A 13,689-nucleotide genomic window follows, 5' to 3' on the forward strand; every position below is an offset into this window, starting at 1 on the left:
TTGCAACATCACTCTCTACTTCTATGGCAGGAGTAAAAGAGGAATTGGATTCGGATGACAAGCAACTCTGGCCCTGACTTTTATGATCCAGCATACTGATACACAGACATTAGGGAAAAGCGCCGGACTGCTTCTACAGCCAAGACCAAAAGCAAAGCACGTTCAAGCAGCAGCACTGTCTGAATTATTAAGACTGCTCATCCAAGTAAAAATGTCGCTAGCAGTAATTTTGTTATAGGTTTGACAGTTGCTTAGTTTTGATTGTAAATATTACTATCCTTAACATAAGGCTTGGGGGTAACCAGCATGCAGTGGCAGTGACTACTCTTAAGGACGAAAGGCTGGAACGTCTCAACACTGCTCAGCCTTGTTCACGCCTTCACAAAAGATTCTCCACCACCTCGAAAGAACTACAAGCCAATTCAATTCCTCAACGTATAACTCAGACTGATCGATTTAAATAGCCTTGCCTCTCCCCATATCAACCAAATCAGTGTGAGCAGGGCCCTGAATCAGGATAGCTGCCACTTCCACAACCTTTCTTCTAAGCTCACAAAGAGAATTTTTTGAACAAGCAAACAAAATAATTTTTTTTACTACAGAAAATCTATTTTCTACTCTGTGTTAGACAGTAGTACACAAATCCCCCACCTTATCTCAGGTATTTTGAGGGTCACTATTACATCTTGCTGTAGAGTGTTTGTCCTTCTAGGAGGGAACCTATCAACCTTTATGTCTGCTTGTTTTTCATATTCATTTTACAACGTTATGTGCATTACATATTTTGTCTCCTTCCGCCTTACTCTTGTACAGTACCCTGGCTACTATTCCATAAATAATTGGCTAGTATTCCATAAATAATTAGTATGGCTAGTATTCCATAAATAATGGCTAGTATTCCATAAATAATTGGCTAGTATTCCATAAATAATTAGTATGGCTAGTATTCCATAAATAATGGCTAGTATTCCATAAATAATTAGTATTCAAATTGTGAAATTCACCATTTGATTTCAATTGTTGCAAAGAAAAGAGGATACGACCTCAGAAATTTGATTCTATGGCTATCAAAACCTCAAAAAAGCATCGCTATTTTAATCATCAGTCATAGAAACCTCCAATTTAAATTTCCAACTCCTCTTTTTTATTTATTACTAATTTAATTGTTCTTGTTTTTTTATATATAAAATGTGAGAGACCAGTAGAATGATAATGTATTTTTACATTGGGTGGGTACAGTTCAAGATCTGTTATCTTTCCATAAGTGGTCAAACTCAGGTGATTACCACATTCAGTTTTCTATTCAATTTAATAGGATTTCAGTTCCCTTCTTGGATGTGTAAGTTAGTAAAGGAGAAGATGGAATGTTTGATACTACGTTATTTAAAAAACACAGATTGTAACAATTTTCTACATTTTTCAAGTTATCATCCATTCGCTTTAAAGAATAATTTATCTTTTTCTTAATTTCTCAGAATGCACCATAATTGCACTGAAATAAATGACTTTAAATTGCATTCATGAGCTTTTGCTAGGAACCTGTCTCAACATGGTTATTTATATAAAAGCATCAAGAGTTCTTACAAGAGAGCAATTTATTTGGATAGAGAACAATTGCTAATGCAAAAGAGAACATCGCCATCCTCAGCTGATGATACACTAAATTCTGTTATGAGACACTCAAGGTATAACAGGAAAATAAGCAATGTGATCAGGAAACATAAATCCATACTGGAGTTGCATGTGGTATTTAGAGGAAAAGATATTAGAATGGCCCATACAAGATCAAAGAATCTGAGTGAATTAATTTCTCTCTCGACATTAGCAACTGTTTCATTCCAAAGAACATTAACTGGAGAAAAGTTAATTGGACATTTTAACTGTGGAAAATGTTCCATGTGCGAGAATATATTACAAACACAAATTTTCACCAATCCAACAGACCAAAAAAAAAACCATGTTAAAAACATTTTTCTACTTGTGCAACTGAATATGTGGGTAACATAATAATGTGTCCGTGTTCCATGATTTATGTGGGGAAAACCATAAGTCTGTCGTCATTAAAAGTATGGTGATCGATCGCATTAAGGGCCAGATTTTTAATATTACGCGCAGGGGAGTACATTTGTGCGCGCTACGCGGCGCGCACAAATGTACACCCGATTTTATAACATGCGCGCATGTTATAAAATATATATAAACTGAAATCTATGGAAACCAGCGGTCTGAATATGTCGACTGAAAGGTCTGCATTTTATTAAAAATTTGGGAAGTATATGATAACTGAAGTTTTCTAGTTCAAAACCAATGAATAAGTAGAACGTTGAAGTCAAGTAATTTGATTTCTAGTAAGCGGTTTAAAGCACCTAATTGGCATCGTGCATGCAAGAGCGTTCTTAAGAAACTTGGAAGAAACTTGGTCTACATATGGAAGCTTCAACAAAATATACGGAGGAAATCCAAGTAATTTTTGAAATATTTTGAATTATTTGATTTCAGAGACTAATAAAGTGTGTTATGTGTTTTAGAGACATGCCCTGAAGCAGAGAATGTGAGAAATGATGGCCACCATTGGTTTTGGCATTTAACCATTAGTGTGACTATAGTACAAGTGGATATTATAAGGACAACTGCATATAGCAGATGAGTGTTTTTTGATTTATAAATTTTATATTGAAGCTGTGGAAAGACTGACATTTTCAGCAATCTGTAAAGATTGCCTCTTGGTGTATTACAGCCTTTCCAATCCTTTATAAAAATGGACTACTAAAGAACTTATTGGGCTTCATATGTTAGAAAACACTTAAAGGATATTGACAGCTTGTCTTTTTGAATGTCTTAGAAAACGTTTGATGACCATTGTCTGCATAAATGATCACATTCAACTGGTCTCATTTTACCTATAAAAAAAACCCAAGAAAACTTGAATTAGTAATAAAACAAAAGTAATAAATAAAAAGGAGAAGTTAGAAATTTAAATTGGAGGTTTTTATGACCTATGATTGAAAAAGCAATGCTTTTTTGAGCTTTTCATAGCCGAAGCATCTAATTTCTGAGGACTTTTCCTCCTTTCTTTAAAACAGTTGAAATCAATTGGAGAGGTTCACAATTTGTATATTAATTCAGTACCCTTCACCTTCTGCTCTTTTTTAATTGATTCCATAAATAATAACATTTGTTACTTTATAACTGTGAGCTATTAAATAATGCAACAAATTACGAATGTTATTCTACTCTTTTACAAGAGGAACCTGTGTTTAAAAGTGCAGTTTAAAAGTTTTAAAAGATCAGCATTTTTTACGGCATTGAATAGGAAGGCCTGGGATTCTGACCCACTGAGCGCAGATATCAAGGGACACACGCGTATATTCCAGGACTATGCGCTCTGTACCTGAAATCATGAGATCAGTAGACAAGTCCAGGTCTTGCGTACTTGAGCAGAATTCAATTCTCTTAGGATGGCATGCCAGGGAAAGGTGTTTGAAAAGGCGGCAGCTATGTCCAACTGTTTATGGCAATGGCCAGCATAGCGCCAGACTGCAGCAGGTGGACACATTTGGGGATCAACACCCTGAGCCAGCGATCTTGGCCAGACAGGACTGCCTCAGGGAGGCACCAGCTTGGTCCTGACCTGCATCAGCGGCATGCACTGCTGCCCTCCACAGAACCACAGCCATTTTCAGTAGCCGGGATACCCCAGGGTGGCAGGTGCACTCTGGGCCAGCCCGAAGCAGAAGCTGCGTTTCCAGAGTCTGTGTGCCAGCTCGACTCTGTGCCTCCTTAAAAAGCAGCCTTAGTCCCACATACACCAGGAAGGAAGGTGGACAGACAGAGAAAAAGGAAGACTCTGCCAGAAGACCTCTCGGTCCCCAGCGAAAGCGTGGCGGTCCAGGGTCAGAGGCTCCCGGCACAGTGGCCATTTGCCACTGTGTGCGCAACGTACTTCAGCCCCAGGGTTGAAGTAGGTTTTGAAACAAAAGAAAAAATAAGAAAAAGGTAGGTGGGGGGGGGGGGGAAAGGGTGGGGGAGGTAGGCGAAGGGAAGGTGGGGTGGGGGGTAGGGAAGCTCCCTCTGAGGCTGCTCCGATTTCGGAGCAGCCTGGGAGAGAACAGGGGGAGGCAGCACGGCACGGGCTCGGCACGCGCAAAGTGCACAATTGTGCACCCCCTTGCGCGCGCCGACCCCCGCATGTTATAAAATTGGGCGTACGTGTGTGCGCCAGATAGCTCGCACACACGTACGCCCGTGCATACATCTGAAAATCTACCCCTTTATGTTTTTCTTTGGCAACATGTACAAATTTTCATGCTAATAAAGTTTCTTGAATCTGAGTCAGCCACGAGAACCCACAGCCTCAGAGAGAGAGACTAAGAGAAGGTAACCGAGCCTAAGAAAGAGACTTCCACAAGACCCCCAGCCTAACACAGTGCTGGGTTCAGTGGCTAGAAAAGAGGAGCCTCCAGTCCGGATACAGCACTGCCCTTTGCCTATATCATGTGCTTGTGAGCATGGTGCCTTCACCCCCTCCCTATATCCTGTGCAGTGATCAAGAAAGCTAGAAGCTGTGGAGCTTTTTTTAAATAGAGCAGGTAGATCATGATCATGTCCTGCCAAGGGCATGACGCTACCTCCATCCCCCTGCCTTTGGGATTGTCCGACTACCCTGGCACACATGCTCTTTCTCAAGGTGTTCATTGATTTGTGTGGTAAATCACCTAATGAAATGGGGGGGGGGGGGGGATCCAGGAGTATTCTTGGCACTGCCATGATAGAGAAGCCATGGGCAGGTGCCTACTGGCAGAGCTGGCACAAGCTTGTGCTGCTGTGAGCCAGGGAAGGGTGACATATGTGTGCTGCCTACGGCATGGATCCTTATTAGCAGCAGGGAAAGGGACCAGGTCTGGTTGTTGACTTGTGGTGGTGGAAGAAATTGGGGGCTGGGCATTGATTTACAGGGAAAACAATTAGTTACACAGGAAATACATAACTGAGGTTGGGACTGTTGAGTTGAGAATTTTTATTTTATTATTATTTTTTTTTTAATATATTCGACTCCCCCTACCTGCTCATTTTTTTGGTCCTGTACTCAAAACATCTTAGAAGTAGATGTTACAAAATGGGCTTGGGTGGAGGGGGGGCCATGCTGCCCCAAAACGTTATGAACCCCTCACATACAGCAGAACATTTATACCTTTGAGGCAGAGATCAATGGGATCTAAAGCATCCACATTTTAAAGGGCACAAAATCAAGTCTTTACATGCAGAACCAGAAAACTAAAACAAAATTCCTATTAACCAGCAAACACTCTATACAAGATCATCATTTAGAATCTTTTACTGGATATCAAGAAAATTAATTATAAAAAAAAAAAACCCAACACAGAGAAAGCAGGCAGCCTTACCTTTTCCACAGAAGAACTTCCGATAGTAGTATGCCCCCAGGTCAACGTGTTCAATGATATAACGTTTGATTTTCTCCCTGTGAATGGGTTGATTTTCCCTTGGCACCTCAAGAACGGAAACACCAGCATTAGTGCAATGGGAGCTCAGCGAAGACTCAAAAGAGCAACTTTCTCCTGCTGTGAGAGATGAGGAGTTTGCCCTAGAGAGTGCGATTCTCCGCTCCGCCTCCCCTCCAATTTCATTCCTGAAGTAAGGGCAACTCAGAATCAGGTCATTGCTTTTGCCATCGCCTTCATCGGCTTCTGGGTTTTCTTTGGAGTTAAGGTCCTCTTTGCTACCTAAAGGAGACTCACAGCTTCCAGTCTGGCCTACTGGCAGTGGAGACTGCGATGCTGCTGAAGCCCCCGTGGTCATGTTTTTTCTCTTGCCCACATTAGCTCTGCTCGCCATAGCCTCGTTTATGTTGAACAAGATGCTCTGAACGTCGTAATGGGCAAAACCCTTTTGACAGCTCCAGAATCCAATGCTCCTCTCAAACCGCCCATCATCCAACTCAAAGGAAAATTTTAACGCTTCATGCTCGCTTTTTACTGTTCGCAGTTTCCTGAACAGAGACGTCTCCACGGACTCAGATTTCAACCTGTGTTTGAACGATTTGTCCCTGTCTCTCCCAATAAGCACGGCGCTGTCCATGTACCCAAAGCCAGAAATCCTGACAAATTCTCCCCTTGAAATCTGCGCAGCAGCATGAAGGCTCGGAGAAACTGTAGGATCACAGTGGAACAGCTCAGGAAATGCAAAGGGTAAATGAGTTTTGTGCTCAAAGTTTTCCACTCGGTACCCTCTAAGCATTGCAAAAAAATTTTCACCAGATAACCCCTGCCTGTCTATTGAAGAGGTACTTCCGTATTCCCTATGAAGAGCTGCTCCTGTGTTTGGATTAACGGCACTCTGATCGAGCGCGTCTTCTGTGTCAATGTCACTAATTGTGACGTCACTGTTACTTCGTTGCCTTATAGGATGCAGCCCCCTGTGGGGAGAATGGCTAAAAGTGTCTCCTATGGTGTATTTGGTCTCTGCAAATTCCAAATCAAATGACTTCTCTTGTTCCATATCACTTTGGTCACTTTGCCCATTCTGAATTACTGATGCAACGCACTCATAGCTGGACTGCGCTCTGCTCTCCCATGTCGCTTTACTGCTCAAGTCTTTAGCACAGTCTTTCTTAGGGGGCCATTCGGACACCCTTGCTCGGACCCCCATCTTAGGCATGGCTGGGGTCCCATTAGTCTGACCACTACTCTCCATTTTATTGGATGTGTTTAAAGATGCTGGAGGACCCATGTTACCATTTACAGCTTTGAACTTTCTAGCAAAGTAGTCGTCAGACTGCATACTTCTTGAAGACTCTCTGAACTTCAAGGATGTCCTGGTGATTCTGGGCTTGTCCTCTGGCAGGGACTTCTGATCACTCATGTCCATGGAAGGACAAAGGGGCACTTAGTCTTCCTGCAGGACTGAGGCCATTGTTATTACATGGTCACCATCTACAGATCACAGTTGTGAGTCTGCAATGGGAATACAGCTCGATGGCACATACCAAAACATAAAGCACCAGTCAAAGCCCCACTGTACTCCAAAGGCAAAAGAAGAAATATCTGATAAAAGTAGCCGGAGTTGTCATTCTGGCATTTCCTTCACAGTGTGCAAAGGTTCAGTTTCATCTCTGTCCAGATGTGTGGGTATCCATTGCACCTGTGTTGACAGAGAAAAAAATACTTTGGTAAGATATTTAAATACATTACATTAAATATACAATGTTGCTGATTAAAAAAATAGATCTTGATGTAAAAACCCACATTTGCATAAGTGGTGAATTAAATCATGCATATTGTGGCAAAACAGCACAAACATGTTGACACTCTTCTTTTGACCTTTGATATATGCCATTAGCAGAATCAAGAAAAGCTTGTTGCTAGTCAGGGAGGCTGGCACTACTAAGTGACTCCCTGAAAGACCAATATAGATCGGGATACCTTAGGAAAGTGTGAAAAAGGACCTGCCACATATTAAAGATGGCCCTATCAAATATGCTTCAATAACTATGCCATTGCAGTCATGACCATCAAGTGGCGTCTTGGACACAAAGGCAGGCAGACAGCCATGTTGCACCACACGGATACAGCTCAGCTCTATGCTCAGCTTCCTCCTTTGCTTTTGTCCATGCTTCCAGGTCTTAAACTATTTGTTGATGTCATTGGCTCTCGCTGCTCTCTACTTTCCTCGGTCTCTTTTTCCCTCTCACGCCCTCTTAGCACCAACTTAGCTAGTTTGCCACCGTTAACGTACTATACAATTAATACTATGCAATGCTGCAATGCATGCAAACAGGATTAGACCAAGAAGACGTTCTGAACAGCAATAAAATATCACTTCCTCATTCCTACCTAATGCACCCATTTCTTACATATTTACTAGAAATCTACCTCATATTTATCATTATTTATGCATTCAATGCCTTGTTACCTTATATAATCCTCCTTGGGCCCAACTTTAGGAAAAGTGGAATATCAAATGCTTCTACCTAAAACTGATAGCCTTCAAAATGTAATATCAGAAAAACCGGAGGTGTAAGAAATCAAACACTATACACAAATACAACAAAACATGAAGCCAAAAAACAGGGCTGGAAATATAGTTTGAAAAACCTGTACCAGACAAAATGTTTACAAGCCAGAAAAAAATGCCTTGTTCCCTTATAATTTATTTTTTCACATTTTATGTATTTAAAATATTTATGTTCCACTTATAATAACTAGGTCATGCTAAACAGACTGCACTGAAACTCTGTTCAATACTTCTTGTTGTTTTTTTTGTTTTTTTTACTTATTTGATCATCTTTCCTTCTCTTGCCTCTCCCCACTTTCCTGCCTTTTTCTCCACAAGGCCTCTGTCCAGTTTCTCTTCCCTCCAGTCTCTTCTTCACAACTGTGACCCAATGGCTGCTGTAGGTCACGGAGGGGACAGCTCCTCCGTATGGCTTGGCAGCTGGGGGCTATAAGCGGGGCCACTGCACGTCCTCCATGAGGTGTGGGGGCAGCACTGAGGCCCGGGCTACCCTGCACCAGCTCCTGCACGGGACTTGAGCAGCGCCGGGTCAACCAACCAGGCCCATAAAAAGCTCATAAATCTTGGACTATAAACATTTAAGAGAAAGCCAAAGACACCAGGAAACAACTGTCGTACTTCTCTTTTCTTTTCTAGTCAGTTACGAGACCTGGTACAAAGCACTTATGGGCACGGATATGATTTAGAACAAAAACTGAAGGCAAAGTTGTAAAGGACTGCTAGTGACTTCCCAAGGCCCAGCATCAGCCTCTCACACAAACGCAAAACAAACATTGCACAGACTGGCTATTCTAGCTAGCGGTCAGCAAAGAGGTTAATGACTCAGAAGACGCGGAGCTGAAGAGCCACTCACACTTCTACAGATGGTTCAATCAGGGCCCAGGCATGTTCTTAGCAGAGGAATACTTCACAGTTACTCTCCACAATTTACCCATTCTAGGAAGACTGGAGGGAGGGACTCTACGTTCCAGGTCTCTCCAGGATTAATGCTTTCCCCCCCCCCCCCAAGCATTCACCTCACTGGAGTATAAAAGAAGATAAAACCTGTAGGACTAACTCACAAGAATCAACTAGAGGAGAGTCCAAATGGGTTACTTTCTTTCTGAAGGTGAGGTACGGAAATGACCAAATCATTGTATCATATGAGTATATCCAGAGCATATCTCAGCCAACGCAGGAATGAGGGTATACTCTTAACAACTGATAGCCTAAAACCGCAGCCTACACACATTTTTTTTTTCTAGCTATGCTAATAAGAAAATTCACTATACCCTCATGAGTAAATTTTCAAAGGGGTTCCGTGTGAAAAATAGCATATACACACAAAATTTGTGTACACGCTATTTTATAAACAGGAAGGGATCTATATTCAAACATGGCTGGAAAGGTAAGTTAGCCGGATAAGACTTATCCGGCTAACTTACAAGTGATCTTCCGCAGCAACACGGCTATGCTGCTGAATATCCCTGATTAAATTGCTAGTTAGCCGGATAAGTCTTATCTAGTTAACTTTAGACCTGTTGTATTAAGCAGGTCTAACTTATCCTGTTAACACAACCAGATAAGTTTGAATATTGCTACTTCTCTGGCTGTGTTAGCCAGCAAAATAGCTCCTCGCTGAAATGCCCAGTTCCCGCCCACCACTTATCCAGCTAAGTGATAGCTGCTAAACTTACTTACCGGGCTAAGTGGCGCTGAATATTGATCTCTGAAAGTATACGTGTATTTTCAGATATGTGTGCACAAAAAGGGGCCGGCCTAGGAGCATTAAGGGCAGGGTTCAGAAATATGGGCAGTGGTTGCTATTTTATATGAGATATACGCATATAAATTATTGAACCTAGTCATACAATTTTACACTTGTCAATTAACTAGCACAAGTGAAATTGGCCTCTCTGTTGACTGCAATTTTTGGGTGAGAAGTCTGGGTGACCTGGTGGAGGGTCAGAGTGAGGGGCTAGAGGGTCTAGGCGAACTGGAGCCAGATGTCAAACTGGTGATTTCAAGTACACGCACAAGTAAATATTTTCAAAATGGTTTGCACACATACACTTAATAAAATACTTGCCCCCACGTAAAAAAAATCGAGGTTATAACATGTACATTATATATTTTTTTTGCACCTACATTATAAAATAGGTAGAAAAAGTAAGCTCTTTCTTGCATTGGAAATATTTGTGTGTACTTTCAGAATAGATCTGTGAGTTATTGTATAAACTGTGCAGCTCTTGCTGCACAGTTTATCAAATACTAGGATCTTTGTGCATCTACTTACCTGCATAAATGCACTACCATGGATAGGTTTAAAAGTTAGGCTGTAAGGGTTTTGTTTTGTTTAAATTTGTTGGGAAGGAGAGCCAGATTAAAGAAAAACGCCTTGTTCAAGAGGCCCAAGGTGAAGGGACTTGAAGGAGCCAAGATCATACCCATGATTATTATGAATCAGATTTATGGACTGCTTTTCCCCAAAGGCTCAAAGCTGTATTCCAGGGGTGGCCAATTCCAGACCTCAAGAGCCACAAACAGGCCACAGGTTTTCAGAATATCCACAATGAATATGCAGGAGAGAGATTTGCATACAGTGGAGGCGCAGTGCATCACAGTCCCATGCACTCTGTCCCCAGCCTGCACACCCCCTGGTTTCCACACCTACTCCAACTACACTCATCTGACAGCACCGTAGCTTCTGATCAGAAAACCCCGTGTTGTACATGGAGGACCAGCAGCCAGGCTGAAAGTTCCGGAAGCTGAACGATAAACTGGTTGCTGGTGCGCAGAACCTTTTGTCACAGGAACAAAATGCCAATTTCTTCGTCCCCACAAAGAGCTCCTAATTAGCTGGAAGAGAAACACCTAAATTTACAATTTATTAACAGCTGAAAACCAAAGCCCTTAAACGTTATTACAGGATGTAAGAGTGACTGGCGCTTTATATTCTTCCTTGCGCAATTAGTAAAAGGCACACACTTTACTTCCATGTGCAACACAGACGCAGCTACAGCTTGGGTAGATCAAACCAATGAGCGAAGGGCAAGACTTCGGGGAGGGAAGGGCAGAACATCCAGTAAAACTTCATTGCATTTCACACAGGCAGAATGACAGGGCGCTCGGGACAGGGGTTGACTCCGGGGGATGTGGAATGGAGAAGAATATTGTGAATTCTTCGGAAGACTATTTATTGGTGTTTTTACAGTGTAGGCAGTACCGATTCCAATTTAATCAAATACATACTTTTCCATAACACAAAAGGTACTACCATAACAAAACAATACTTACATTCCCTCCAGCAACAAACTCCCATTCGTGTTCCCCCAGTCACCAGTACAGCCCCCTCTCTAGCACTCTCCTTCTATGGAGGCCCATGGGCTGCTCCAACCTCGTGCAGCTGGCTGAGGCCTCAGTGTGGAAACTGCACAAAACCGGAGTGCGGGATCTAAGGCAGGTAAGGGGAGGCGGGAGAGTGATACTTGAGCAGTTACAAACTCAGGGCCCTGATTACGTAGAGGATAACTAAAACAAGCATGCACAGGCCCACATACGTGAATATATGGATGTACACGCACACACACACACATGTATTTTATGTCGTGCGGATGAAATAAAATATGCACGTAAATCAACCCAACAACATATTCGCATATCGTCCGGGCATTCATTTGCAACAAAACAGGAGATAAAGACGGTATTTCCTATTACGTTGCATTTTGGGAATAAAAAAAAACCAATAGGAAAAAAACCACAAAATTTCATGTTTTTCCTATCGTTTTGGGGGGTTAAATAAAAATAAAAAACCCAGAACCCGCGCCAACCTTTCCCATTTATTAAAATATTGGGTCCCCCTTCTAGCAGACCCCCCCCCATCCCATGTGCACCAGAGACAAGAAAGCGGTGGGGGATCAGAGTCTAGCTGACAGGGGCAGTCAGAGCGGAGACAGAGAAGCAGTGACTTGACCCAGTGCAGAGGCTCCCAGCAAAACTCTGCAAAGTTAAGCTTCATTTGCAGCCTACGGACGCATTCTTAGAGACCGCTGGACTGTCCTAACCAGTTAACAGTCATTCAGTGTTGCAGTTTCAGTACTCTGGGTCACGCTGTGCAGTAACGCAAGCGTAGAAAAGATTTCCAGACCCATCTGTTGTGGTCCATGTCCCCCCCTCTCCTCCTCCTCCTGCACGTGTTTTCCATTCCCGTGCCCGTTTCCCCCTTACTTATTGCAGTGTCACAGACCTTACTTGACCTCCAGTGGTCCCTTCGTTTCCCCACAACTAATGATCCTCTGTGCTTCTCCCATGCTTTCACCCTTACACTCTCTGCCTCTGGCTTCTCCGCTGGGAGGCTGATGCAGACGATCCCCACGCCCACTCTGCGGAAAAAAAAAAGCTTTCTTCAATTACTACCAATTCCGCTCTCCTCTAGCCCCATAGCTTGGCCCCTTGAACTTCCTTTCCTATTAAAATACTTGCCTCTTGTCCATTATTTATATCTTTGAAATATCTGAATGCCTCAATTATTCCCCTTTCCCTCCGCCCCCTACTCTTCTAGGGGTCATTTCATAAAGCTGCTGGTGCACCACATGCTTCACAGGAAAAGCTGCTTTCCCTTCATCGACTTTATTTCATGCAAGTAAATACCACAGTATTCTCAATCGCTAGGGCTTTCAACAAATCCAAAAAGGGTTCTGTAAGAGCAAGATTTCTACATCTAGGGAGCGGGCCCAGGTACAGCTCAGCCAGGAATTAGAATCTTACACAGGCCCACGTACCTTCTGGCAAACTCGTCTGGGTAGGTTAGAGGAAAAAATACCGCTCTCCAAATGTTTAAATCGCACCCTCTCTGCATACAGTGCTCGGATTTGAAAAATGACTTGACCACGGTTTTGCTATACACTAAACCAGAGCCATCTGCAGGCTGGAGTGACCCCTCATTTCAGTTCTTCTTTGCAGGTATATCTTACCCTCTTCACCCCATTCACCTTTCTCTCTCCCCCCCCCCCCCCCCCCACCACTCCCCTTTTTCCCTGTCCCTCTCCTCTCCTGTTTCTTTCATAAATTTGATATACCAGCGTTCCCTCTCAGTCACAGCAGTTTACAATTAATAAAACAAAGTAAAATATAATACAACCAAACAGGACATATAGAATAAACAACACATACTAAATGCAAAATCGTATATTAAAACTGAAAAAGAAAAAAAAAAATCTCCACCAGAAAGGGAATTATACCCAAAGTACCAGATTATAAAAGCCATGTCTTAATGGTCTTTCTAAAATGCTGGGGCTTCATTTCAAGCGTGTAGAAGAGCGTCCCATAATACCCATGCCTGGTAGGCAAACCAGACTGTCGGGTCTGTTCAACCCTGCTCCCTCCTCCCTTCTCCCCTCACTCGACCTTTTAACTCAGTTCTTCACCCCTTCTCTTCCATCCCCTCTTCAATGCTCCACTCCAACTACAGCACAATCCCTCTTCCCTTCTTTTCCCCCTCCAGTCCCATCTGGCAGCTCTCTCACCCTTCTCTTTCCCTCTTGCGCGTCCATCTCTTTCGCCGCCCCCAATCTGTGCCCTTTCTTTCCTCTTCCTCTGCTCTCTCACATCTGCCTTCCACTGTCGGGGGCAAGCAGTTCTGAGCATGCCACTGCGTTTCCTGTCACCCCAGGGCTTCCC

The 13,689-nt window shown here is 42.8% G+C and overlaps 1 protein-coding gene across 10 annotated transcripts in view; it reads right to left on the reverse strand.

The window, feature by feature from the left end:
* Positions 1-13,689, reverse strand: part of SIPA1L2 (signal induced proliferation associated 1 like 2) — a 492,084-nt gene that overhangs the window by 253,252 nt on the left and 225,143 nt on the right. For all 10 annotated transcript variants that reach the window (XM_029593863.1, XM_029593861.1, XM_029593864.1 and 7 more), the window contains one exon: positions 5,403-7,158. In XM_029593863.1, coding sequence (XP_029449723.1) covers positions 5,403-6,885 — 1,483 coding nt within the window. In that variant the 5' untranslated portion in view covers positions 6,886-7,158. The remainder of the gene's footprint in view (positions 1-5,402; positions 7,159-13,689) is intronic.

The sequence above is a fragment of the Rhinatrema bivittatum genome, chromosome 3 (assembly GCF_901001135.1).
Source record: "Rhinatrema bivittatum chromosome 3, aRhiBiv1.1, whole genome shotgun sequence".
NCBI lineage: Eukaryota > Metazoa > Chordata > Amphibia > Gymnophiona > Rhinatrematidae > Rhinatrema > Rhinatrema bivittatum.